The following is a 23,503-nucleotide window of genomic DNA, read 5'->3' on the forward strand; positions in this document are numbered from 1 at the left end:
CTTTCAACATTTCGACAAACTTGATATTATACATACGAGCTTTCATTTCGGTGTACCGATGGTTCAGGTACGAAAAAATTGCTGAGCATGTACAGGATCATCGTTGTGGTCGAAAGTTTTGGCAAATATTCGTCGCGTTTTGCTATCATATACATTTGAGTATATTTATTTATCCGGTTACGTGGGACACAAATGAATCTTAAACGGGCAATGCGAATCTATATTTAAAGAAGACGGTGTGTGTACACAAAGGTAATCTCTCTTGCAAATAACCGATCGATAACTACTTATTGCCGTTTGTACCGAATTAGATCCAATTAAAGGGACCTTGACAAACGACGACTGCGCAAACGGTTCGTTTCGGCGTCTAGACAGAGTTCTGACTCGTTGGATCTAACGTTTGTTATTATAAAAGATATCGAGTTATGCCTCGAGGTTTGTCATGCGCGCGTTTTACGACTATGGAATAAACAAACTCGGCATTCAGAGTATAATAGGGATTATTTAACTTGGTGCTCTGGAAGCAATTTGCACAATATGCAGTGCAAAGACACCGCACACGGGGATAAAATTGTTTCGAGGTAAATGGAAATATGTCGACGTTCTTTTATACCTGTGATTGTATCTTAGTCATTTACATCGTGTTATAATTAATTAGAAAACTTGCAAGGAAGTACGCTCTTTTTTCATCTTCGTATGGAAAAAAGAATATGTAAACATCTGCTGGTGGGATGGGGTCGAAATTCCGAATTTCCAAAAAGTTCCGAAAGCGTCAAATGCCGAATTTTTCGGCTGTGAAACTTGGAGTAAATAAATGAAACTTTGTAGAAACATCAAACTTTCCAATGGTCCGAAACACCACGCTCAAGTTTCGAAACGAAAAAATAGCGAAAGGGCATAACCCGACGGGTCAAAGTTCCGAAAATGCGAAAATGAGAAAATTTTAAAAGCTGAAACATCGAAATTCCGAATGAACGAAGATTTTCAGTTTCATGAATTTCTGACTTGTTGAAATTTCACCACTCTGATCCTCCTTTGTTTTGGAATTTCAATATTTTTACATTCGGAATCCTGGTCATTCTGATTTGGCGCTATCGGAACGTTACTTTTCTCAACTTTGCTCCATCGCAACTTGAATTTTCGGAACTTTGAGCCGTCGGTATTCCGACCATTCGAATCTTTGTTGTTTCTTCAAAGTTTGATTCTTCACTTCAAGTTTCGCCACCAAATAATTCGGAATCAGGCGCTTTCGGAACTTTACAAATTCGGAACTTAACACGGCACGTGAATCCAAGGCACGTGACATCCTCTTACCTTCTCATTCTAAGCTCTGTATAAACCTACACATACATTCGGTTCTAACACCAGTTATACACAAATGCCTGCATATACCTGCATCACTTATGTATACATATATATATATAACATATATATATATAAATATATACATAACTCTGACCATGTCAACGACTCCGAGTTTGAACTGGTTCTTATTAGCATTATTACAATACACAAATATACATCTAACGTCATCCTCTTTTGAAACGGGGACGGTAATTTGCACTCGCGCATACTTTATATACTCCTCTTTTTCTTCTTATTTCACATGTAAATTGATATGGTTAAAATGAAGCAGCCGTGAAAAATGATTTACTTTTATACGAACACGTGTCGTCGACGATGACGACGAACGCTTATCGTTGTACGGATCGTCTTTATCATTTTACACGCGCGTTTCGCGACGACGACTCGGTCCGGTATCAGTCTACAATACCTGCTGATATTATTACTTATGTATACAAATGTCTCGTCGTGCAGGCGGTGGGAGATTTTTTTAACCACCTCAAGACAGACAGCTCTCAGACAAGACGAGCCTTTTACTACGGTAACCAAAACAACGTGTTTTGAAAATCATCAAATTTGTTCTTGACTTTTGCCGCTTTGTTATCGGTTTGCAAATCGGTTGTATTTCAATCTCGCTTTACACATACACACACACGCGCGCGCGTTTATTTATTTTTGCCGGTTTTGTTTTCAAGTACCCGATAAGAAAAAAATCGGAAAAACAAACACAACTCTCGATTGACAATTGCATAAGCGGTGATCGTATTATATACGTATAAGGTATACCTATATATTATATATACCTATATATCTTGTTACAATTGGTATCGGGTGCAGGATTGAATCGCAGTAATGTAGAAAAATATCGGTGTGTATAATTGATTCTCGTTGTTCTAAAATGCCGTGCAATTTCAAATCGAAATATATAAAGCTTAGTTATACTAACATTAAAATCTTGGGTACGATTACAAGACGATTGTGGTTTTGATAATAGTACAATTAAATCATAAGTTATGTTATTTCCTCATGCGCGCAATAACAAATGAAATAGAAATGTATGGGAGTAAAAATCAAATAATCCGTAATTGGACAGTTGTACTTATCGCGCGAATCTTTGAAAAATAATATCGTCTGCGTCTGATTGTTGTATAAAAAATAGTTTGACGTACGCAGCAGTAATTTATTTGAGTTATATAAGATGGATACGCGTATACATATATATATGTAGAATGTAGATAATTGATATAATTGACTGACGATTGTCAGATTATACTCCTTATACGTACACACGTACAATAATCACGACACTGGAAATTTTATCAAAGTTCGTCTGCTGTTGATGACGCATCAACGAATTCTTTTCTACTACTTGCTGCGCACACGTTTCACTGTTTGTATTGTAATATAATAAATAATAATAATTATACGAATATGTACATTTTACCGAGTATGAGGCATTTCTCAAAGGCTTTCTAGCGATTTAAATTAAAGAGGACAAAGGAGGAGGTTGCACAGGTTTTATTTTCTGTCTACGAATCTCGCGATTTCTTTACCAATTCCATTCGTGACATTAAAATATGTACGGAATACTCGAGTCTAGCCAGAGCGTAACGATACGTTACATCTTTGGTTACACGGCTGCTTTCCTTTCTTTTTTTCATTTATTCCTTCCCTTCCACCAACGTTAAAAATAATTTTGATTCTTGGCTTCGTGGCTCGGCTCCTCATTTTGCCATGACCCTGGGGCACTGCCTGGATCTATTTACGAACAAGTTGAAAAGAAATTCGTTTCGTCATGTTTTATATTTCAGATTTTTTCAAGTGCAAATATGTGCGGTCAAAATCGCGCTATCGCTGTACAAGTTGTTTTTTTCTTTTTCTTCTTTTTTTTTTTTTTTTTATTCTCCACTTTTTTCCTTTCAAATCTTATGAAATCGAGGAGGAGGCCAAAATTATGCTCGAGGTCGTCGTGTGGAATCTAGTATAACAACGTATATGTCCGGTAAAGACTACTTTCTCAATTCGAAATCGACCTAGAGTTCTCTGCGGTGTTCCGTAACGATAATTCAACGGAATGCCCTTCGCGATTATGTCGTTCATTATTCAATACGGTCCTTGAATTTTTTTTTTGTTTCAATTTTGACATTAAAATTATGCCGAACCTTCAACGGATTTTAAAAGGAATGTTAAATTCAGCGGTTTGACCATCCGCAAATTATCGCAGTCACGCGATTCTTTCTTTAAAGGTTTTTAATATTCGATTTCAAAATTTATCTTGCTTATTTTTCAATAACAATTTAACAAACGATTCCATGATACGAACACTGATTTAACGATCCAGGAATGCAGGTCAGATGCATACGATACATGTACAGAAATTTGATCAGCTGTGATTCATATCGTCAGTGGGTATAATGAAAAAATAGCAAAATGCGGACATGGTATAATATATAAAAATTTCAGCTCTATCAAAGTCACGAGGCTGCGATTGAGAACGTTGACGAGAGAGTGAGAGAGAGAGAGTGAGGGGGGGGGGGAGCAACGAGCTGTTGCTCTCTTATCAAGTCGTGCACTCTGTACTCAATGCGTGCAACGACTCTCGCGATATCTCTAATTCCCATATTGAAAATTCCCTCTCACCTCATCCCCGAGATGAATATATCTTTCTCTGTTCCTCGATCTTATCTCCTTTCTCATTCTCTTATATTTAATACGATACGATAGGATACGAGCTCTACTACGGCGTTGTACGATCCCACGAATTTGTCGAAAGTTTGAAAAAGAGAATTCTTATACATATCTGGCTGTAGGTATGCGAGGATTAGAAAAGAGGCACAGGGTGTGCTAATTCGCGAAATAGCTTCGCGACAGCTCGGCTGCCACGTGGTTCAGAATGTTGAGTAATCCGCTTCAGGGACGCGTTGGCTTCAAATCTAGTTTCGTCTAGCTCAAACTCGGGACGACGACAGAGACGGACAGATAGATGTATACTTATAGGACAGATAGCGGAAGCGGAAAATGTTGCCTCGTCGCTTTAACCGCGTCACCGTTTGTATTATATATATCAAACGGTTGAAGTTTGATTTTCATTCGATTTATTTAACGGTTTCTGTTATATGTACTATGGTTTAATCCGCTTGGAAGTGGAAAAAAAACGGCGAGACTTTATTCTCTCTCTCAATATCAATGTCTCTGCTAAGTATTTACGTGAAAAAGGAAGCCTGATTGTGAGACAATATTCTGGGACAACCCGGAGTCTGTGTGAGCTTGGGAACGATGCTTATCGCGTAATATGACGCATTTCGTCTTTACGAAATACACGCGTAACTGTACACGCGTGTATATTTCCAGAATGTGATTCACATGTCGGGCGGCTGTTTCTCGCATAGTTGGAAACTCGTGATTATTGTAATATATCTATGTCTCTGACGATGAGAACGAGGAGAATATACGCTTGAATATGCGGGTTTTTCATTGAAAAAAGTTTTAAAAAAATAATAACAGATATAGTTCCAATTCTGTGTTAACGATATTTCAGTTATATTACTCGTAACGGATTACATTGTAAAGTGTGTTTTTTTTCCGTTTCAAGTTCCATGAAATCTCTCAATATGTCCAATGCAGTCACGATTGAGTCAGATGAACGGTTATCTTGACATTGTACCAAGTATTTTAGACTCGCGTTAACGATACTCACTGATTCTTGTCTCGAATTGATGTAATTATCTCATTCTGGAAATTCGCTTTGCATATGAACACAGAGCTCGATCCGATGATGACCTCAGCGATTTTAAAGAGAGAAACAAATGATTGTTCGACAAAGCTGTCTGCTTTGAATTTTGACAGCATGCTTTGGGTGAAACGCCGCCGTTTCATCGTAGATAAACTATTAATAATGAATGAGTATTTGAGTGTATCGGAATTTTGGCATTTACTTTGCCTACGTTATCAAATGGATATCGCAGATAGTAAAGTATGGTCACGCCCTATGTTAGTATATATAAATATCCTGGTGTATTGTCGATAATTCATATGAAATTGAATTAATTTTTCTTTCGTGGTTATCGTTACAGTACCTCGACATCGGTGAGGATATGGGCGTACCCGATGACTTTACCAAAAGCGAAATGGTCTCGGGTATGTGGTGGAGGCATCTATTGGCTGGTGGAATCGCTGGCGCTGTTTCACGAACCTGTACGGCACCCCTCGACCGTATTAAAGTATACCTACAGGTAATTAAACGGTGATCGACGATCGTTCATTCTTATATTCTTTGCTCTTAATTGCTGATATTTTGTTATGGCTGAAGCTGAAAACATGGTAATTTTTTCGTTGCAAACTTTTGATACTGGTTTATAATAAATATATGTTTTACACTACCGTTTGTTGATAAACATTCGGAGCTGTGCAATCTCTTACAAAGTCGAATTAATCAGTTCTAAATCTGAGGATCAGTAGACCAGATTTAAAATCAATTATCCAATTTCATTCAATCTTGATTTTTGGACAGTATTTGGTAGTGACTTTAATTAATTCCTCCTTCAAGCGCAAAGCTATAATGGATTGGAAATACAGATTATATTCAAATGCGAGCAATGATAAATTACAAAATCGTGTAGCGAAATCTTCTTCTTTTCAAAACCTCTGTCTCAATTATTGAATGAATATAATACATTGATCGCTGTTTTTTTTTTTTATAGTCAGTATTATTATTCAAATATAACAGGCAATGAGTGGCATAGATGTTTCTTTACAGGTACATGGAACGAGACAGTGTAACATATCATCCTGTTTCAAACACATGCTGAGAGAAGGTGGTGCGCTAAGTCTCTGGAGAGGAAATGGTATAAATGTACTTAAGATCGGTCCTGAAACTGCACTTAAGTTCATGGCCTATGAACAAATTAAGAGAATGATAAAGGGAGACGATTTTCGAGAACTTAGCATTTACGAAAGATTCATGGCCGGATCCATTGCCGGTGGGGTCAGTCAATCAGCCATATATCCACTCGAGGTACATCGAAATATTGAACTATTTTCCTCAGCTTCCAACCAGTAAAAGACAATTAATATTAACTAAGAAAAAATAATTGAAGGTACTAAAAACGCGGTTGGCTCTTCGAAAAACAGGGGAATTCACCAGCGTCATAGACGCGATGCAGAAAATTTATAGTTCCGGTGGTCTCAAATGTTTCTATCGAGGATACGTTCCCAATCTCATTGGAATACTGCCGTATGCCGGAATTGATCTGGCTGTTTACGAGGTAAGAAGATAGATAATCTTTGTTACGTAATGAACTATTTCCTTCTTCTTAATTTCACAACGTTGCGCGTATTAGATATATAAAGCTTGTCTTGATATAGTATGGAAAAACAAACATATAATTTTACAGACTCTGAAGAACAGTTACTTACGTACGCATCAGAAAGACGAACATCCGGCATTCTGGCTTCTGCTGCTTTGCGGAACGGCTTCAAGTACGGCTGGTCAAGTCTGTTCGTATCCTCTAGCTCTAGTCAGAACTAGGTTACAAGCTCAAGTAACACCATACAGAACTCCGAATACGATGGTTGCTGTATTTCAAGATATACTTCACCGAGAAGGTTTTCGTGGGCTTTATCGAGGCTTGACGCCTAACTTTTTAAAGGTACATTGACCAAAATTTGAGTCAATTCAATTTTAACGATGACATTTTTCTTTTCTCGAATATCGACTACACGGATAATTTTTTTCTTTATTTACAGGTTGCTCCTGCAGTATCCATTAGCTATGTTGTATACGAACACTTCAGACAAGCTCTGGGTGTTAACATGACGTGATGAATATATTTATTAGGGGACATTAATTCTATTAAATTATTCTGTAATTATATGATAAAAGTTATGCTGAATCTGCAAGTTAGCATGAAGCAAGCTGCGCAGGCAGGCCTGCACGCTACTTCGCCTTTCCTTCCTTTGACTAAAGCAGCTTATTTCTTACTGAACTCGTCATAAATGTTATAAATTATTTGCTATTTAAAAGTTTGGAAGAAACAAAGAAATTTAAATATAATAAAATACAATCAAAACAATTGATATCGATGCTACAAGAGTTGCCAGAGGGAGAGGAAAGATATTCCAACGTTATCAAGACAGTCCAGGCGGATGGTGCTCTTCCAGTGTAGAGTGGAGTTATCTTAAAAATTGAGAATAACAAAAAGTGGATTAATCGGTAAATTGATTGTTGGATCAAAAATTCAATGATTCGGTTAAATGGAGATACGGGCGTTAATTAAACCAGCAAAAGAATAGGGCGAATATGCTACTTAAAAACCATTCGAAAAAAAAAATCAGTTCAGGATTTTAATTATATGTATATGGACACTTGATGTTGTGATATACTCAGATTTTTTTGCTCCTTCCGATTCAACAAAATTTTGGTGACCTAACGCTATCGTACAGCCACTAGAAATAACGAATTAGTAGCCTAATGATTATTTACAAAATGACATCCCACTGCGTGCCTGCAAAAGAGATCGACTGATTAGGGATTTTTCGAATTCCACATAAATGTATAAATATCAATATTACTCGATACCATTCATACCCTGGTTATAATAACGAATGTTGCGTTAACAAAGTTCTTCTGTATATTGCTATCGTTACGATTGTAGTGGAATGTTTGTATGATGTGATAATATATATATATATATGTGTGTGTGATTATATATATATATATATATATATATGGGACAGATTTTCGTATTACATACTGCAGGCCGATTTGGCCACCTATTATTGTTGGGCAAGTACCAACAGTTGATTAGGTATTTTATATATACGATTTTCTGGCAGTATGAACTGTGAAAGTATAGATGCTTTTAGTACGGAATATATGTACAGATATTTTAGCTGTATATGGGACTGATGATACACGACTTTAAGCAAGGAACGTTGTGAATCGATTGAATACTTCCAGTAATTTTTCTTTCTATTTATATGTATGTATGTATATTATTATTATTATTATTATTAGCAGCTTCGCACGAAGCATGTAGGTGTACCGTGTAGAGTATATATTACATACAATCTGCGTGACGTCTTTTTCTACGATGAGCAAATGTAATTTATTGGTTTTTATGTTTTTGATTATTATTGTTTATAATAGACTCAGTTCCTTGGAGGCTGCAGGCACCAGTTTTCACTTGTAATTATAATAAATACTTTATGATATCTCTTATATCTTAAATATTATAAATGTGATTTCCTCTGACAAGCAGGAGAATTGTACTTTGCTGAATAACTAATTCTTCATTCAAATTATTGTTGTTATACATTTTTTCGCTCTATTATTATGATTACTGCTATAAACTATTAATTCTATAACTACTACTACTACAACCAGTACTACTATTACTACTCTTACACCATTACTATTGCCTTCTAACATTGTTAATACTGCTATCGCCACTGTTACTATTCCTTGCATTGAAATCACACAATAATGTCTTTCGTGATTCATTAACTAAGTGCAGTGTCTAATCAATTACTTACCACAATAATTTCAGTTATATTCTGTATTTCAATGGTCAACTGTGACGCAGTATTACCTACACTAACAATAAGTATTAAGCTGTAATTTTTTTTTTCTTTCGTTTACTTTCCGTCTTCGACGCTAGCATGCTTCGGATTTCCCGTTACATTATAGAATTGAAGTAAAAGAGTGAAAAAATAAAAACAAAATTACTGATTATGTGTCTTGTGATATTATTGTAATCTCAACATTTTATTCCTTCACTTATCATAAAACAGTGTTCGGACCGAAAAAATCAAGTTTCAGGTTTGAATCTGTACGCATAATCTGAAAAACAACACCGCGTATATGTATAGAATTCTGTAATGCCGACTCGTGTATCAATTTTTTTATTACCATACGCTTTATTTTTTTCTTATACATAATACATATGAAAATTACATTACTTGCTTGTAAAATAAAAAAAAAAAACGTTCCATCAACCAATCAATCACAGCCACCTCTACAGTCGTTACATAATAGAATCAAAGTTCACAGTCTTTTCATTTCTGTACTTCTAATTTCTACGTCTTTGGAACACTTTTCCTTCGACATAGCTTGATAATCCTGCGGTATTGTGGAAATATGATCGGAAGCAAGACAAAAAAATAATAATCATTCTTATTTTTTTAATAAATTGTGATTTCAATATCACAACAGCAAAAAATGATTTACTCATATTACAAGATTTACATAATTCAGTATGTTTGTAAGATTTTAAGAAAAAGTGAGTCCACAAGGCTGTAGGGCAGTTTTGAAATTTAATACCGTATATTATATTAAAAAAATGATCACTGAAAGTTAGGCACAAATTTTAAGTTTTGATACTTTGATCGAAGCACTTCAATCTTTGATCAAACTTGAAAATATGTGTTACTTCCCTATACCCAATTAACAGATTGCATGGAATAATAAAGTTGATATTCAAATACAATGTGTATACATATATATCGTATCTACTCATGTATTGTATAAAACAATAGTATTTACCATAAGTATCGCAATGATAAGCTCACTTTAAAGATACAAAAAGTCGTGGAATGTTGTAAATTTTTTTACACAGACCCGTGTTACAGTTTGTGCCAAATAGCATATTCTTTACGTTGGTTTAACATGTTTCGCTGCCGCTTCGTCGAGAATCCAATACAACTCTCCGTTGCTCAGTTGTACTCTGGCAGCTGGCAAGTTTTCTTTGTCTTTTAAAATACGCTGTGAAATTAAATGCATATTATCACTTCTGGGTACGGTAGAATGAAAAAAACTCGCACTTGAGGTAATTGGCAACCCTACCTTTATGATGTCTGCTTTAGCCTCGCCGGTAATGGTAAAAATGCATACTTTTGCACTATTTATAACTGGGAATGTTAGCGTTATTCGAGATGGTGGTATCTTCGGTGAGTCATTCAGCGAGCTTACCCAGACGCTAGTTTCTTCGAGCAATCGGTGATTGGGAAAGAGGGAACAAGTGTGACCGTCGGGTCCCAGTCCCAGGAGTAGTACATCGAACTTTGGTATACTGTCCGGTGGAAAGTAAACGGACATTTGTTTGATGTAATCTTTGGCTGCTGCTTCGGCTGTCGAAGTTAAAAATTTATTGTAATTATTATTCTGCAAAATCCCATATCTTCATTGACAGGGTCGCTTTGTTTATCTGATTCGATTGACATCCAGAGTATTCCATGTTTTCCATACCTGAGAGATCGGGATTAATTTTGATGAATTGCTCTTCTGTTATGGGAATCTTTCCCATCAAGTGCATCTTGTAGACCCCATACGTCGATTCCTCATTATTGAAAGGTACTACTCTCTCGTCACAGAAAAAAAACCGCCATTTAGTCCAGTCTGTTGTTATGGTGGGCAAACCTTCTGCTAAATAATTGATGAGTGAACCACCTGTGAAAGATTTAAAAACAAAAGTTACTTATTCGTTACGAATCTTGATTAAATTTTTCAACTCCTGAAAAAGTAAAAATCGGCTACAATTAATTTCTAACCAAAGGCCTGGGTCAAAACTTGGATTTTATCAGACACTTTTGCTAATAAGAAAACAGCTGAAAATAAGAATTCAGATTTGAACGAATTTTTTACATCGTTATTAGTCACGTGTTAGTCACCAGCCGGTATGGGTGCGAAAAATTGATTAACGTTCGAAAAGTGAAATTCACATTGTAAAAGTGAACAGCGTCAAGACATCATTACATATAAAATGGAATGTTGGGTAAGAGGAATGGTACGCTGGTATTAGACTAATATGAAGAAAAAAAATAAATAAAAAAATTCAGAGATGAGAGACCTGATAGACCGATTTTGAAGACATCGTCACTCGATATCGCATCGTTGGCACTATCTTGAATGATGTTAACCAGTCGTTTAATAGCACTGGGAACGTCTTTTTCGACGAGTACTTTAGCCATTTTTCTTCTTCCACGAGCTTGTCAGTTGGTGTAACCAGCTGAAAGTATAACCTCAATGCTTGGATATCATCGGCGGATTTCGGCGAACGACCTCTAGCAAAAAATTTCAATGACGTGCACACGTTCGTCCATAATCCATATGGTCAGTCAGTTGCACGGCTTACATACAGGTCTGGTAACTAGTAGGGTGGGGAACACGTCAGTTGTTATACAACATAGATTATAACGTGCAACAAAACAACAAAGTTAGAAAGAAAACTGCCCGTTATTCTCGTTAGTGGCGCACCGGTACTTGGTAAATCCGTGGTGTAATGAAATAGCGAATAAAATATTCAATTTTTGTACAATGTACATGCATTTGTACAGATGTTAATTAACATCGACTTGTCTAAAATCATCGAAATGCTTCTTCGAGGTAAATATCTAATTTCTTTCAGGGGGCTAAGTAGACTATACGTATAATAATTTAAGAGTTGTATTTACTTCATTCATACACAATATACCGATGAATTTTCTGTGTTTGTTGGTAAACGAGGACAAGTGTTTTTTTATTTGTATAATTGGAGAGCCACTATCTCGTTTTAATACATAAAATACAACAGGATATAACACCCATGTCAGCCTGTCGGCCAACCGTGTTGGCACTACAGAGCACGTTCTTGTCAACTATATGCTAGCATATGGTACTAGGTTAATATTCAAACCTTTCTTAGGCACTATTCGGACCATATATCCTGTAATAATAAATCCCCCCCGCTTCTGATCTATCTCGTATGAACCAAGTCCACGTTCAAGGGCTTACTTGAGATATATTTAAAAAAGCAATATTGTCTCGATAGAAATTATCTACTTTTTTATACGTAATTTATAACGGAAAAACAATACACGATCGGTGTCATGTGAGCACCAATTGAAACTTGGCTATTTTTTGGAAGTGGTGTGTACGTTTCACAACCCCATGACGGTTAATCTTATATAAAAACCATGCACAACTACACATCTACGGTGTCATCACATGCCGAGTATTGCTGGTCTAAGTAATTCTCCATCGCCAGGAAAATAACTGTGAGTGTAAATATTCACGAATTTGATGTAAAAGCCGGTTAAAAAACGAAGACCATGGGCACTGATGTCTGGGTAATAAGGGAAGATGCAAAGTTTTATCTGGAATTTGTTTGTCCCACGGTATATATGAATATATTGTACAGAGATCTGAACTATCCCCACGAAATTGCGAGCGAAATTCCATTGAACTCTATTAGGAAATGCGTCGTATTTTAAATAAAGCGGTTTCCTTTACTTTCGTGGCATGAGACAATCGCGTCGGAACATAAGACTATCGTTCGTTTCGATGAATCAGTATCATATTTCATCAATATCCTCAAATATTTAATTCATTTAGTGATTCCGTAAGAAATGTGAAATTATCCAGTATTTTCCGCAGAAACAAATAATTATTTCATTGTCAGCGATCGGACCATTGTTTGGATTTTGATGACAGTTGCCTATTCGATACTTCACTGTCCTGAAGTTACACATAGTATTCCGTTATTAACAATTAGTCAGCACTAGTACTGAAAACACAGCTAAAAAGAGGCAGAATCAGACAAGAATCGAGGCATTCGAAGACAGGGGCATTTCCGCCGTTTGTGATAATTCGTTCGCATGTGTAGAATTTATACGTAGTGAAACAGTCTGCGACTTTTATTCAGAAGCGGGACCATCAGGTAAGTATCATCCAATTTTGATTTTGATATGTACTTTATGTCATTAGCGTACATTAAATATTAACCTTGAAATTTCCATTTAAAATATTTGTATTTCCCGGTTACTGTGATGTAAGAAAATAAGTGACACCTTGTGGCCGAAAAGATGACTCTCAGAAAATAACAACCGTGTTGGCCACCTACATTTCTTGGTGTTCATGCGAACGCACAATGCACGCCTAGATATTGTTTACGGTTATATTGTTAATTAGAAATCAGTGTTAGAAATGCAAACTAAAGGACCTTTTGTAAATGTTTATTTAACAGTCGCTGTTAGCGAATTAGCTAAAACCGTATAGATCCGGTAATATAATATTTGTTATGATAAGATTTGAGCTGCAAATGAGGACTCTCATAAAGCGCGATAGGTTATACAGGTAACCGACGTTCTCGAGCTTAATCAGCTGTAAAACTGCCCACATAATATTCGATTGAAAGCCAAAGAATTTCAAGACAGAAAAATGTCCCTTCGCATCAGATTAGCTCGTAGTCGACCCATCAGACTACTTGGCGGTATAGCTAAGAAGTGTTGGGCATTTTCTGGGGCTTATGTACTGGCCTGTTTCCTCCTCTATTGGCTTTACGGTGGAATCTTTGCATTTTTTCTTCTGTGCTTTGCTATCACAGGTTTGTTGCTAAGATCATTTCCTAAACAAATAAGTTTGAATGCCAATTTTCAACATCTGCTTGTTATTGTAATTACTTGAACGATCTTATATTTTGAATCGTAACCAGCGAGTAAAACGTGCGTATTTTCATTCAGGTATCTTGTATCACACGGAGGACAAGCTTCTCTATCATCCCGAATTACCTCCACATTCACGAGTCTACGTTCCTGCTCCGTCCATGTTTAGCTTGCCTTACCAAAGTGTGTATACCAGATCGGGAGATGGGACAATGTTGCACATGTTTTTTATATCGCAGACAGAAGAAAAGGCCAAGAAGGTGCCTACGCTTTTATTTTTTCACGGAAACGCCGGCAACATGGGACACAGGTCTGTCTGACGCGATACAAGTTGTATAATTTTTTTCAGCGTACTGTATGTACTTTGATTTTTACTTGCTACTTGCGCTTTCTGTGTTTTCATTTAGACTTCAAAATGTCGCAAGGTTATACCGTAAATTGGGATGTAATATACTTATGTTAGAGTATAGAGGATACGGATTATCTCAAGGCTCTCCATCCGAAGAAGGCCTTTACATGGACGCCAGAGCTGGACTAGATTATTTGTCCACTCGAACTGACATCAATAACGATGAAATTATAGTTTTTGGAAGATCTTTGGGTAATTTTTATTTTAGTTTTGTATTTTTGTAGCAAAGAAAGTGGCGATTATGAGTACAGATGTGTAGATTACATTGTGGCTCAGATCTGCGTTTAAGAATAAGAAAACAAGATAACAATGTAGTGTAGCAATAGGTGATTATTTAATGTATTCGTTACTCGCTAGGCGGTGGCGTGGCTATTGATTTGGCGATGAGGCCAGATTATGCAAAAAAAATTTGGTGCCTCATTTTAGAAAATACTTTTACCAGTATACCGGACATGGCATCACTGCTCATTGGCTCTAAGATCCTTCAGTACCTTCCGTTATTTATCTATAAAAATAAGGTACGTGTACAAATATTAATTGTAATGCTCAATGGAGATACAAAATATCTGCTCCCTTTCAATGACATATTTCTTATTTCTTCTCTAGTATATGTCACTACAAAAAATTGGCTCTGTCACGGTACCTACGTTATTTATCTCCGGCCTAGCGGACACTCTGGTACCGCCCAAAATGATGACTGAATTATACGAACGTTGCGGAAGCTCGTACAAAGGGATGCTCAGAGTGCCTAGCGGGACTCACAATGAAACGTGGAATCAGTCTGGGTACTATACCAGTATATCCACGTTTCTCAATCAACTAAGAGAAAATCCTCCACCCAGAGTAGCAACGAACCATTGGCAGATAGACCACGTGTAATGATAATGGTTTACACGGCTCAATATTGCGTCCAAAATTATTGTAGTTTATGTTTCATAGTACAAGATTTCCTTTATCTTTTCTCGTTTATTTTCATTTGATTTTTGTTTCTTTTTTCATAAATAGAGAAAGATGATATATTTCCTTATGAATTTTAATATAGCTACAAATATGTAATATAGTCAATAATAATTTGAAGGGATCAAATCGTCCAACGTAGATGATGATGAGCTGATCAAAAGTCTTCAATAGCCAAAGCTTGGAAATAGTATAATGAAATTAAAATATCTCTGTATATATATATATAGAGAGAGAGAGTGAGACATAGAAATATATATATAGAGTTATATACACACATATACGTACACACACGGACACACGCATATATACACACTTTAGTTTACAAAGTTAGTACAAGGTGGTAAATCTCATTGAATTTATAAGCACCTTCATCAAAAAAATTTTGCCACATCTTAGATATCATGAGATATGAAAATTTTTTTTATTGTACGTGAGCAGTGAAGTTTAATAACCTATCCAATGAAATTCAATAGGTCTTCCATTGTTACATTGTACGATTATCACTTCTATTCGATCGCCAGTCTTATTACTTACAAAACAACACCTTGCGGCGGTGTGGATAAAATTATTTTTGCCACTTTCAAAGTAAAGGTATTTTGAAAACTGCTTAATGCATTAGTTACCATTGTCGTTGCAATTAATTTTTTTTTCACTCTAGCGCTACTTTCAATTCCACCTTGTAAAAGTGGTAAAGTCATTCTGTAAGTCATATACGAAATATTGTAAATTGTTGCATTACTAAATAGGCAGGGCACAATTTGAGCCCTTATGGAATCGTGATTAATAATATAAAAGCAGTCAATATAATTATTCTTTGATGATGATGATAATAATAATAATAATAATAATAATAATAATAATAATACTACGTAATTGCGCAGCGTAACTGTCGTCAAGTCCACAGATCAGGTTTGCGAATTTTTTTAACGTCCTAAATATATTTTGTGTAGGTATGTAATATCAAAAGTATTGTAGTTAAAATAAAATGTCGTAAGGCACATTGTCATGATGCTATGAACGCAAATTACGTATCCTTTTCACGCAAGTATATGTATACTTAGAAATAATTTCAATTTTAGAACAGTAATAATACGCAGATTTGGTTGACCCTCCTGTTTGTTTTCGGACTTTGCCAAATTCGAATCTTATTAATCGATTAGTTAATATGACGATACAATGATTTTATCTCACCAACAACAATAAATAAATTCATACCGATGTTTTTACTCGAAAGATTTTTCGAGTATATTAACTATACACATATTATGCAATTGCTATACAAGTTGTTAAATATCTTTGACCATTTCTTTTCTAATTACCTATAATGCGTGTCTCGATTTTGTACACAAGTGATCTGAAAACGAATATAAGTATGTTGTAAATAAAAATGTTAAACTGTAATAAATACAGTGTATACAGATTGAATGTATTTAACGTTATTGTATAATACGGTCGAATTTGAAAAATATCATCTCATTTTGAATTTATACAGTCGTTTGCTATATCTACATTTTTTTACCTCACATCTGCACTTCGATCGTCGAGTAAAATATGTGACATATTATCCGTACGCTACAATCTTTGATCCTACGCTATAAGCATGGAGTTTAGTTTTTCCCCTTTTGCTCATAAATTAAAATCAACGTTTTTCGATGCTAAAGTAACATTTTCCGAGGTTCTTAGAGTCGATCACAGTTGAGTGAACACAATGGCATTACTTTAAGCTTACGTACTACCAATCTCTGTAATAATTGACCTTACTGTTATTGACCTTATGAAGTCAATCCACAATCCAAATTCCAAATGGTAGATTAAAATCTTCGATTTTTTCGCGATCTTTTTATCGCTATTCGTCGAGCTAAAACAATACCAACTGTAACCAACATTGATAAAACAACAACGGCACCAATCAATGCAGCTAACATTCCCGTGCTGGATTCTATTTTAATTGTTTCGCTACTTTGACTCATAACTCCGGCTGCTTCAACGACAACCTTAGACACAAGGATTTGTGAGTCTTCGCAAAATACTTGATCCTTCCACTTGTACCAATGTAGCATTCTCATGTATTTCTTGTCCGGCGGCGAAGCACATCTGAAATAATATTCGTTTTAAATTTAGCAGCGAATTAAATTGCGAAACCGACGAGCAAATCTTTGGCTCCAAATTAATTGATATATTTCTCTGTTTCTTACTTCAGATCATCCAGAAGCTGGGGGTACGCGTCGTAGAGCTTTGGGACCAGATCTACCAGCATCCATTGCAGGGTACAATCGCAGTGAAACGGATTGCTCTGTAAGTTGACACCGTACTTTAACAAGCCCGTATTGTTCTGCATTTTTATCAATCCTGGCGAAATGCTGCTCAGATTGTTGCTGCTCAGATCTAACTGTAATTGAAAATCAATCGAAGGATTTCATTTAGATGCATGAAGTACGTATGTTTGTCATTGACTGTTCTTTTTGTAACTTAACTCACCGAGCAAAGATTCACGTCTCTGAAAGCATTCGCGTCTATTTTTGTTAGTCGTTTGTTTTGAGATATTATCAAGTTCAAACAACCCTCCGATCTTTCGTTATCAAGATTTGAAAAAGCATCTTCCTCGATGCTTTCGACCAGCTCTAACGATTGGGCGATCAACCATTCGAGGTTCAGTTTAGCGTTGAATTTCAATTCTCTTATAGGATTTCCACTGATCACTAGAGTGCTTAGCTCTGGTATATTTTCACTCGTTAGTGTTTCTGGAACCACGGATAATTTGTTGAATGACAAGTCTAGCGTCTCCAGCTTCTCAAATTTGACATTTGGAAAGTCAGTTAGCTTGTTGCCGCTGAAATTAAGGCTCTTCGCTCGATTCAGCAAGGACAAATTATCATTAAGCTCAACTATTTCATTGTATTCCATATCGAGTTTTTGCAGATTATTCAATGTTTCAGGTACATTTGTAATCATGTTGTAGCCGGCGTTCAGATTAGTTATGGAAACTGGAAGCTCGTGAGGAGAAAGATAGACCAAACGATTGTTGTTCAGAATCAAAGTTGCAAGCTGCGTCAAGTGTATCACATTGTTCTCTCCAAGCGAATCGATCCGATTGAACGATAGATCCAGATGTTCTAACTGCGTTAAAGATTGAAGCGAGCCATTTTCCAAGCTCTGTATATTGTTATGAGAGACGTCCAGCCATGTTAGATTGGTCAGTAATTTCAGGTCTGGATCTAGAACGCTTAATTGATTCTGGCTCAAATTCAGTCGTTGCAAATTTGTTATTTTGGTGATCATTCTCTCCGGTAGAGCAGTCAGGTTATTGCGCGACAAGTCTAGATCGACGAGAGACCAAAGCTGGTCAAAAGCATTCTCTGGTATTTCTTGGAGGTGATTTCCTGACAGGTTTAGAGTTTTTAAATTTACCAAATTTGTAAACATGTCCGTTGGCAGAAAGTTCATTCCATTTTCAGCCAGGTTCAAAACACTGAGATGAGGCTGTTCGTCGAACATTAATAAGTCGAAGCGATGATGGTTATTATCCTCCAGTCGTTTACCTTGGCAATTTACGATCCAAGCAGAATCTAAAATACAATTGGAAATCATTTCTTACCGATACGCTTTGAATATTCTAATTGACATTTCATGGAACCTGATTGGTAATTTTTCATTCTTTATGAGACTTTTCACTGTTCACAAGATTGAAATTTTTCTCTTTCTTATATTTTCTAATTTATTGAGGCGATGTGTCTTCGATTCTGTTGTACTAATTTACAATTTTCATTTCTTTTCTAACATTTCTGATTCTTGTTGAGATTAGTTTTCAATGAAAGATTTTTGCAAGAAATTTTGCAAAAATTCCAAGAAATTATTATATCGAGTTAATTCCTCGTCAGATTCTTTACATTTTATAACTCGAAGTAGTAAATTGCCAATTAAGTAAATGCAATTTTATGACTTGGAAGTTAAAGAACAAAGAGAAACGATCATTAAACATAAATAAAAATATTGCGTTTCTTTCAAAATTCGTTAAAGATAAATTTCCAAGTAAAGTAAATCGAGGTTCGTCTCTATTTTATACATACTTACAAGGGGAGTGTCAAACTTGGGAATCACAGATTTCCATCACTTTTATATATATTGTAGGGCAGGGTCCCCTCAATAAATATATAAAGCGGCAAGACGCCATTCGTTTTTATTATTGAGAAATTTCAACTCAAAGTTCTATATGTAACTTAAGTAGAAGGAACCTTTTTACCAGTTGCAGCAATAGTTCCGTGGCGTAGCGGTAACGCTCTTGCTTACTGAGGGACCGAACGGCTGTTCAAGTTCCGTTAGAGGTACTTTTTTTTTTTTTTTTATAAATTATTTAATACAAAAGTAAATAATTAATAATTAATATTTCTATAAATTATTTTTTTATTTTTAAGTTAGGAAAAAATACAAAAAATGATAAACATAGGATTTGTAATAATTATAATAACAAAGTAATCAATATTATCAAAAATAAAGTCGCTCAGTAAGCAAGAGCGTTACCGCCACGCCACGGAACTATTGCTGCAACCGGTAAAAAGGTTCCTTCTACTTAAGTTACATATAGAACTTTGAGTTGAAATTTCTCAATAATAAAAACGAATGGCGTCTTGCTGCTTTATATATTTATTGAGGGGACCCTGCCCTACAATATATATAAAAGTGATGGAAATCTGTGATTCCCAAGTTTGACACTCCCCTTGTTAGATTTTCCTCAAACTGTGCGATCGTTATGTTCAGGATAAAAAAAAGAAAAAAAAAAAATTGACACCATTGCCAACTTGTAAATCCGTGTGTAAACATCCAGTTAAGATAAAAAAATTATATGCGAGGCGCGACTGATAGAGCAGACTTGAAAAAAATCGAGTGCCGAGTGCATATCAGTGGGATTGGCTGATGATGCCTCGTGAGAATTTCGTCACGATAAGAATTGGAGTTATGCGTTATTTTTTCCAAGACTATCGTGTTTTTGTCACACCCGTGACGATGAATTTTTGAAACCGAATCCTGCGTACCCGACAGATAGGATGTAAAAAAAAAAATAATGTATATACACATAATTAAAAATGACCAAATACTTGTACGCAATACCTGTGCTAGAGCAAATGCACGTTTCGCACATACTGCATTCCGCCGATCCGTGCAAGTTGCATATAACAAGCAACAATCCAACGAAATTCCAGTAGCGATGCCCTTTCATGATGTTACGGTGAAAGTAGGTATAGTTGAGTCAAGTTACCGATATCGGATTTACCGCACTTGGTGGCGGTATAACTTTGTACGTTTAACTTACAACGCACACTACGCACAAGCTTTTGAGAAGCAGGAAAAATTTAATTTGTCAGCCCCAACGAATGGTAAACTTAACTCTCGACTGTGCAGAATGAGACTGACTTTCAAAGCCGATAGATAATACGAATCCCAGTGTCGTACCTCCAGATAGCTTATCAGTTGTTTGCGTCATGCAATTGTGATGATCGTGAATTTAGGTGTACCGTTACCGCTGTTGTCTTCCCGATTATACATGTTTTGACCCTTTTGCTAAAATTTCATTCGTCATTACTCGAAGGTTCAATGGAAAAGACAACACGATGTTTCAGCGTACATTACCGGAATGAGTCACTCATTCTGCGGGTTTTCGCATACGGAAAATAAACGATAAACTAGATTTGGACATTTGCGAATGACTACGAACATGCCTCAGTGTTTTGCGAAACGATCGCACGACTGTTGGATGAAGAGAAATAAAAGAAAAATTTTAGAAGTCACCAAGTTTCACTGGCAAATTCTTGACTCGTATTTTTTTACTTCATTTTTCGTGCGATTATGATTCACGGAAAAGTAGTTGAATGAATTTCCACTACGTCCATCCTTTGATACACTCAGATCGTAATCGAGAATATTGAAACGATAACGAATCGCGTCTACTTCTTACAATTCCTCTCCTCGACGATATCCGGAAACCGTTTCTTTAACTGCGATAAACGTTTTATCTGTGTTTTATGTTTACGAATTATATGCGAATGATCATGATGCATGATGAATTTACTAAGAATTCGACGTGGTCAAGTGACGTGGCATTATTGCGACGAGTGCAGGTAGTAGAATATAATAGAAACGCGGCGTAATTAAACTCACGATGATGTATCTATAGTGTTCTATGCCTGCGTATGAGCCGATAGTTGAAAATGAATCGTTCAATTACGTTACATTGCACGTGAGCGTGAATTTTCTTTGTCCCATGTCGCCTTTATTGCACCAAACCGAAAATCACGCCGTTTGCTTCCACATATGTACTGATAATAAATATACCAATAACCAACGGGATCTCGGTTTATCGTTGTTTGCACACGCTAGTTTTTAGGGCTTGATAACACAAAGCGCTTTAGTCTTCCGTAACATTCGTTTGGCATTCTATCACGATTCGTGACTACCTACGTAAATTTAAGCGTGCTATTCATTTGTACTTACTTATACCCGAAGATGTTTAAATTGCGATTTCGCGTGTATAACACTCAATTTATCATTGTTACTTAGCAATGGTTCAAGTTTATAAATAAAAAATCGAATTCAGCGGGGTAACGTGATGTACCAAATTCTATATTGCACGTGATTAATCCATATTTCAAGTATTATTACAATCTTATAACAGACCAACAAGGTTTATATCTTGTACATAAAGACGATAATAGTTATTGATCGCAGTATTTTCTATACATACTATATCTTGATACGGTAATAAAATTTCAGTAGCACTGTAACTTTGCTTTAAAATCCGATAACATTCACATTAACAGTACATAAATATCTATAACATATGTTGTATGTATATATAACGTATACAGTATGTTAATTAAAATTGATGTCTTTATCGTAATAATTTTCACGCCTAAATATGTACATTGTACAAGTTAACAGGGCTACAGTAATTAGTATCTACAAATTGCTAGGAGGAATGTAGTTCGAAACGTTCCCGCATTCAGATTTTACATATCGGGAGGTGTCGGGATTGCGCTTTAAGGCTTTTTAAAGAAATTCAACAGGCTGGCTTGCTTACGATTATTGTCTTTCGGAGCTGCGGATCTGGGTTGCGGCGCTTCGACTTTTGAGGGGTCTTCTTCTTTGTCCGAAGAACTTTCGTAGACGTATTCCTTTTTCGTAACAAAATAGCCGTTTTCGTCGGTAAAAGTTTTGTCAACTACCTTCCGTACCTTCGTTTTACCATTTTCCACCTTATACATTGGCGGGGATACTTTATTCCCGACATTTACCGAGGGAGTTTCACCCTCCAGAATACAATTACGCATCGTTTCGTCCTCACCCTCACCCTCGTCCTCGTTAACGCTCGACTCTCCGCTGGGATTAGAAGTTGGATCACATTTCCGCCTCTGTCTTTTACCACCCATCTCGGGCTCTTCGGAACCTTGACGTTTCCGGCCACGACCGGCGACAACATTGTCAACGTCTTTGGCCGCCTCTTTCTTCGAGGCGTCAAAAGCCTGTGGTGTTTTTGTTACTTTGCCGAAGAAATTTTTCTCCTTCTTCGAATCCGGCTTGGTTGAAGCTAACTTTGCCGATTTTTCATCAGACACTTTGCCCGACAATTTGCAGCCCCATCTTAGCTCGTTCAGTTCTTCTCCGCTGCGGGCGATTATTTCTTTGCAAACAATTGCACCCTGTCGATGATCCCCGTCCCCAGTTAAAGCCAGAAACTCCACATCTGGTAGCGCTCTTTGCAAACTGTACAGATGCTCCGCCGTCAGCTTTTTAAACTTTCGCTTCGCGGATGCCAGATCTTCTTCCTTGACTACCTCCACTCGTAGAACACCGTCGACCAGGTAACCGATCAGAGTAAAGGTGGCCAGGACTCTTTCTCGCTCTTCGTGCTCCTTCCAAAATTGCCATAATATTTGTTTTGCCAAGTTGACGTGGAGTCCCAGCTCCTTGCTCAACCATTTGTACGTTACCTGTGTAAAATTAAAAACCAGTGAAAGTCTTATTGGCGCTATTGAACGGTTTGATAGTCTCGATTTTTTTCACAACTTTCTTCAAAAAGGCTTACAGAGCTTCTGTCTTTCCATTTATATACATATTATACACGCGCTTACCAATTTGTCGTCGTCAAATATGTATCCAGTCAATGTCTCCAAGTACGTATCAATCGTCGTTGAAATCATATCAGAAGAATAATGTTGTTGGGGAGAAATTAGGCTAATGGAAAATTTTACTTTACTTTATCTATTACCGGCGGGTACGAAAAACAGACTAAGATTCGCTGTCACGCTTCGCTGCGTGACAGTTGATGTTCGATTTCATCGAAGTTTCGAACTTTACTGACCTCGAAACGTCAATATTTTG

The 23,503-nt window shown here is 36.4% G+C and overlaps 5 protein-coding genes across 11 annotated transcripts in view; 2 read left to right on the forward strand and 3 right to left on the reverse strand.

Annotated features, from left to right (window-relative positions):
• Positions 1 to 9,076, forward strand: part of LOC107222733 (calcium-binding mitochondrial carrier protein SCaMC-2) — a 24,830-nt gene extending 15,754 nt beyond the window's left edge. For all 5 annotated transcript variants that reach the window (XM_015662221.2, XM_046732024.1, XM_015662223.2 and 2 more), the window contains 5 exons: positions 5,418 to 5,576; positions 6,101 to 6,358; positions 6,441 to 6,608; positions 6,738 to 6,992; positions 7,090 to 9,076. In XM_015662221.2, coding sequence (XP_015517707.1) covers positions 5,418 to 5,576; positions 6,101 to 6,358; positions 6,441 to 6,608; positions 6,738 to 6,992; positions 7,090 to 7,164 — 915 coding nt within the window. In that variant the 3' untranslated portion in view covers positions 7,165 to 9,076. The remainder of the gene's footprint in view (positions 1 to 5,417; positions 5,577 to 6,100; positions 6,359 to 6,440; positions 6,609 to 6,737; positions 6,993 to 7,089) is intronic.
• A 751-nt stretch (positions 9,077 to 9,827) lies between these two features.
• Positions 9,828 to 11,533, reverse strand: LOC107222726 (6-phosphogluconolactonase). Its single transcript, XM_015662213.2, has 4 exons — positions 11,190 to 11,533; positions 10,589 to 10,789; positions 10,187 to 10,470; positions 9,828 to 10,105 (listed from the first exon to the last, which is right to left on the reverse strand). The coding sequence occupies exons 1-4, from the start codon at positions 11,308 to 11,310 to the stop codon at positions 9,995 to 9,997; spliced, it is 717 nt and encodes a 238-aa protein (XP_015517699.1). The 5' UTR covers positions 11,311 to 11,533; the 3' UTR covers positions 9,828 to 9,994.
• Positions 11,534 to 13,244: 1,711 nt separating this feature from the next.
• On the forward strand, positions 13,245 to 16,617 carry LOC107222730 (protein ABHD13). Of its 3 annotated transcripts, XM_046732026.1 has the most exons (6): positions 13,245 to 13,703; positions 13,840 to 14,071; positions 14,169 to 14,362; positions 14,528 to 14,688; positions 14,777 to 14,855; positions 15,943 to 16,617. In XM_046732026.1, the coding sequence occupies exons 1-6, from the start codon at positions 13,538 to 13,540 to the stop codon at positions 16,014 to 16,016; spliced, it is 906 nt and encodes a 301-aa protein (XP_046587982.1). In that variant the 5' UTR covers positions 13,245 to 13,537; the 3' UTR covers positions 16,017 to 16,617. The 3 variants fall into 3 exon arrangements, with proteins under 3 accessions (XP_046587982.1, XP_046587981.1, XP_015517703.1); XM_046732025.1 differs by having other exon boundaries at positions 14,528 to 14,855; XM_015662217.2 differs by lacking the exon at positions 15,943 to 16,617 and having other exon boundaries at positions 14,777 to 15,495.
• Positions 15,788 to 20,821, reverse strand: LOC107222743 (toll-like receptor Tollo). The gene is made up of 4 exons (XM_015662241.2): positions 20,237 to 20,821; positions 17,609 to 18,696; positions 17,326 to 17,519; positions 15,788 to 17,224 (listed from the first exon to the last, which is right to left on the reverse strand). The coding sequence occupies exons 1-4, from the start codon at positions 20,343 to 20,345 to the stop codon at positions 16,942 to 16,944; spliced, it is 1,674 nt and encodes a 557-aa protein (XP_015517727.2). The 5' UTR covers positions 20,346 to 20,821; the 3' UTR covers positions 15,788 to 16,941.
• A 711-nt stretch (positions 20,822 to 21,532) lies between these two features.
• LOC107222732 (DNA polymerase delta subunit 3) lies at positions 21,533 to 23,474 on the reverse strand. Its single transcript, XM_015662220.2, has 2 exons — positions 23,254 to 23,474; positions 21,533 to 23,112 (listed from the first exon to the last, which is right to left on the reverse strand). Exons 1-2 carry the CDS (start codon positions 23,320 to 23,322, stop codon positions 22,162 to 22,164), a joined length of 1,020 nt encoding a protein of 339 aa, XP_015517706.1. The 5' UTR covers positions 23,323 to 23,474; the 3' UTR covers positions 21,533 to 22,161.
• Positions 23,475 to 23,503: the final 29 nt, after the last annotated feature.

This window comes from Neodiprion lecontei, chromosome 2, assembly GCF_021901455.1.
Source record: "Neodiprion lecontei isolate iyNeoLeco1 chromosome 2, iyNeoLeco1.1, whole genome shotgun sequence".
In the NCBI taxonomy this organism is placed as follows: Eukaryota; Metazoa; Arthropoda; class Insecta; order Hymenoptera; family Diprionidae; genus Neodiprion; species Neodiprion lecontei.

What these genes read in the sequence shown, in the direction of transcription:
- LOC107222726 (XM_015662213.2), bottom strand. Translation starts at nt 11,310, where the DNA reads ATGGCTAAAGTACTCGTCGAAAAAGACGTTCCCAGTGCTATTAAACGA. An exon ending in AATTAATCCCGATCTCTCAG is followed by an intron (nt 10,471 to 10,588) that starts GTATGGAAAACA and finishes TAACTTCGACAG; the next exon opens with CCGAAGCAGCAGCCAAAGAT. An exon ending in CTAAAGCAGACATCATAAAG is followed by an intron (nt 10,106 to 10,186) that starts GTAGGGTTGCCA and finishes TTAATTTCACAG; the next exon opens with CGTATTTTAAAAGACAAAGA.
- LOC107222730 (XM_015662217.2), top strand. Translation starts at nt 13,538, where the DNA reads ATGTCCCTTCGCATCAGATTAGCTCGTAGTCGACCCATCAGACTACTT. An exon ending in GCCGGCAACATGGGACACAG is followed by an intron (nt 14,072 to 14,168) that starts GTCTGTCTGACG and finishes GTTTTCATTTAG; the next exon opens with ACTTCAAAATGTCGCAAGGT. An exon ending in AGTTTTTGGAAGATCTTTGG is followed by an intron (nt 14,363 to 14,527) that starts GTAATTTTTATT and finishes GTTACTCGCTAG; the next exon opens with GCGGTGGCGTGGCTATTGAT.
- LOC107222743 (XM_015662241.2), bottom strand. Translation starts at nt 20,345, where the DNA reads ATGAAAGGGCATCGCTACTGGAATTTCGTTGGATTGTTGCTTGTTATA. An exon ending in GTGCATTTGCTCTAGCACAG is followed by an intron (nt 18,697 to 20,236) that starts GTATTGCGTACA and finishes ATTGTATTTTAG; the next exon opens with ATTCTGCTTGGATCGTAAAT. An exon ending in GAGACGTGAATCTTTGCTCG is followed by an intron (nt 17,520 to 17,608) that starts GTGAGTTAAGTT and finishes TTTCAATTACAG; the next exon opens with TTAGATCTGAGCAGCAACAA.
- LOC107222732 (XM_015662220.2), bottom strand. Translation starts at nt 23,322, where the DNA reads ATGATTTCAACGACGATTGATACGTACTTGGAGACATTGACTGGATAC. An exon ending in TATTTGACGACGACAAATTG is followed by an intron (nt 23,113 to 23,253) that starts GTAAGCGCGTGT and finishes AATTTTACACAG; the next exon opens with GTAACGTACAAATGGTTGAG.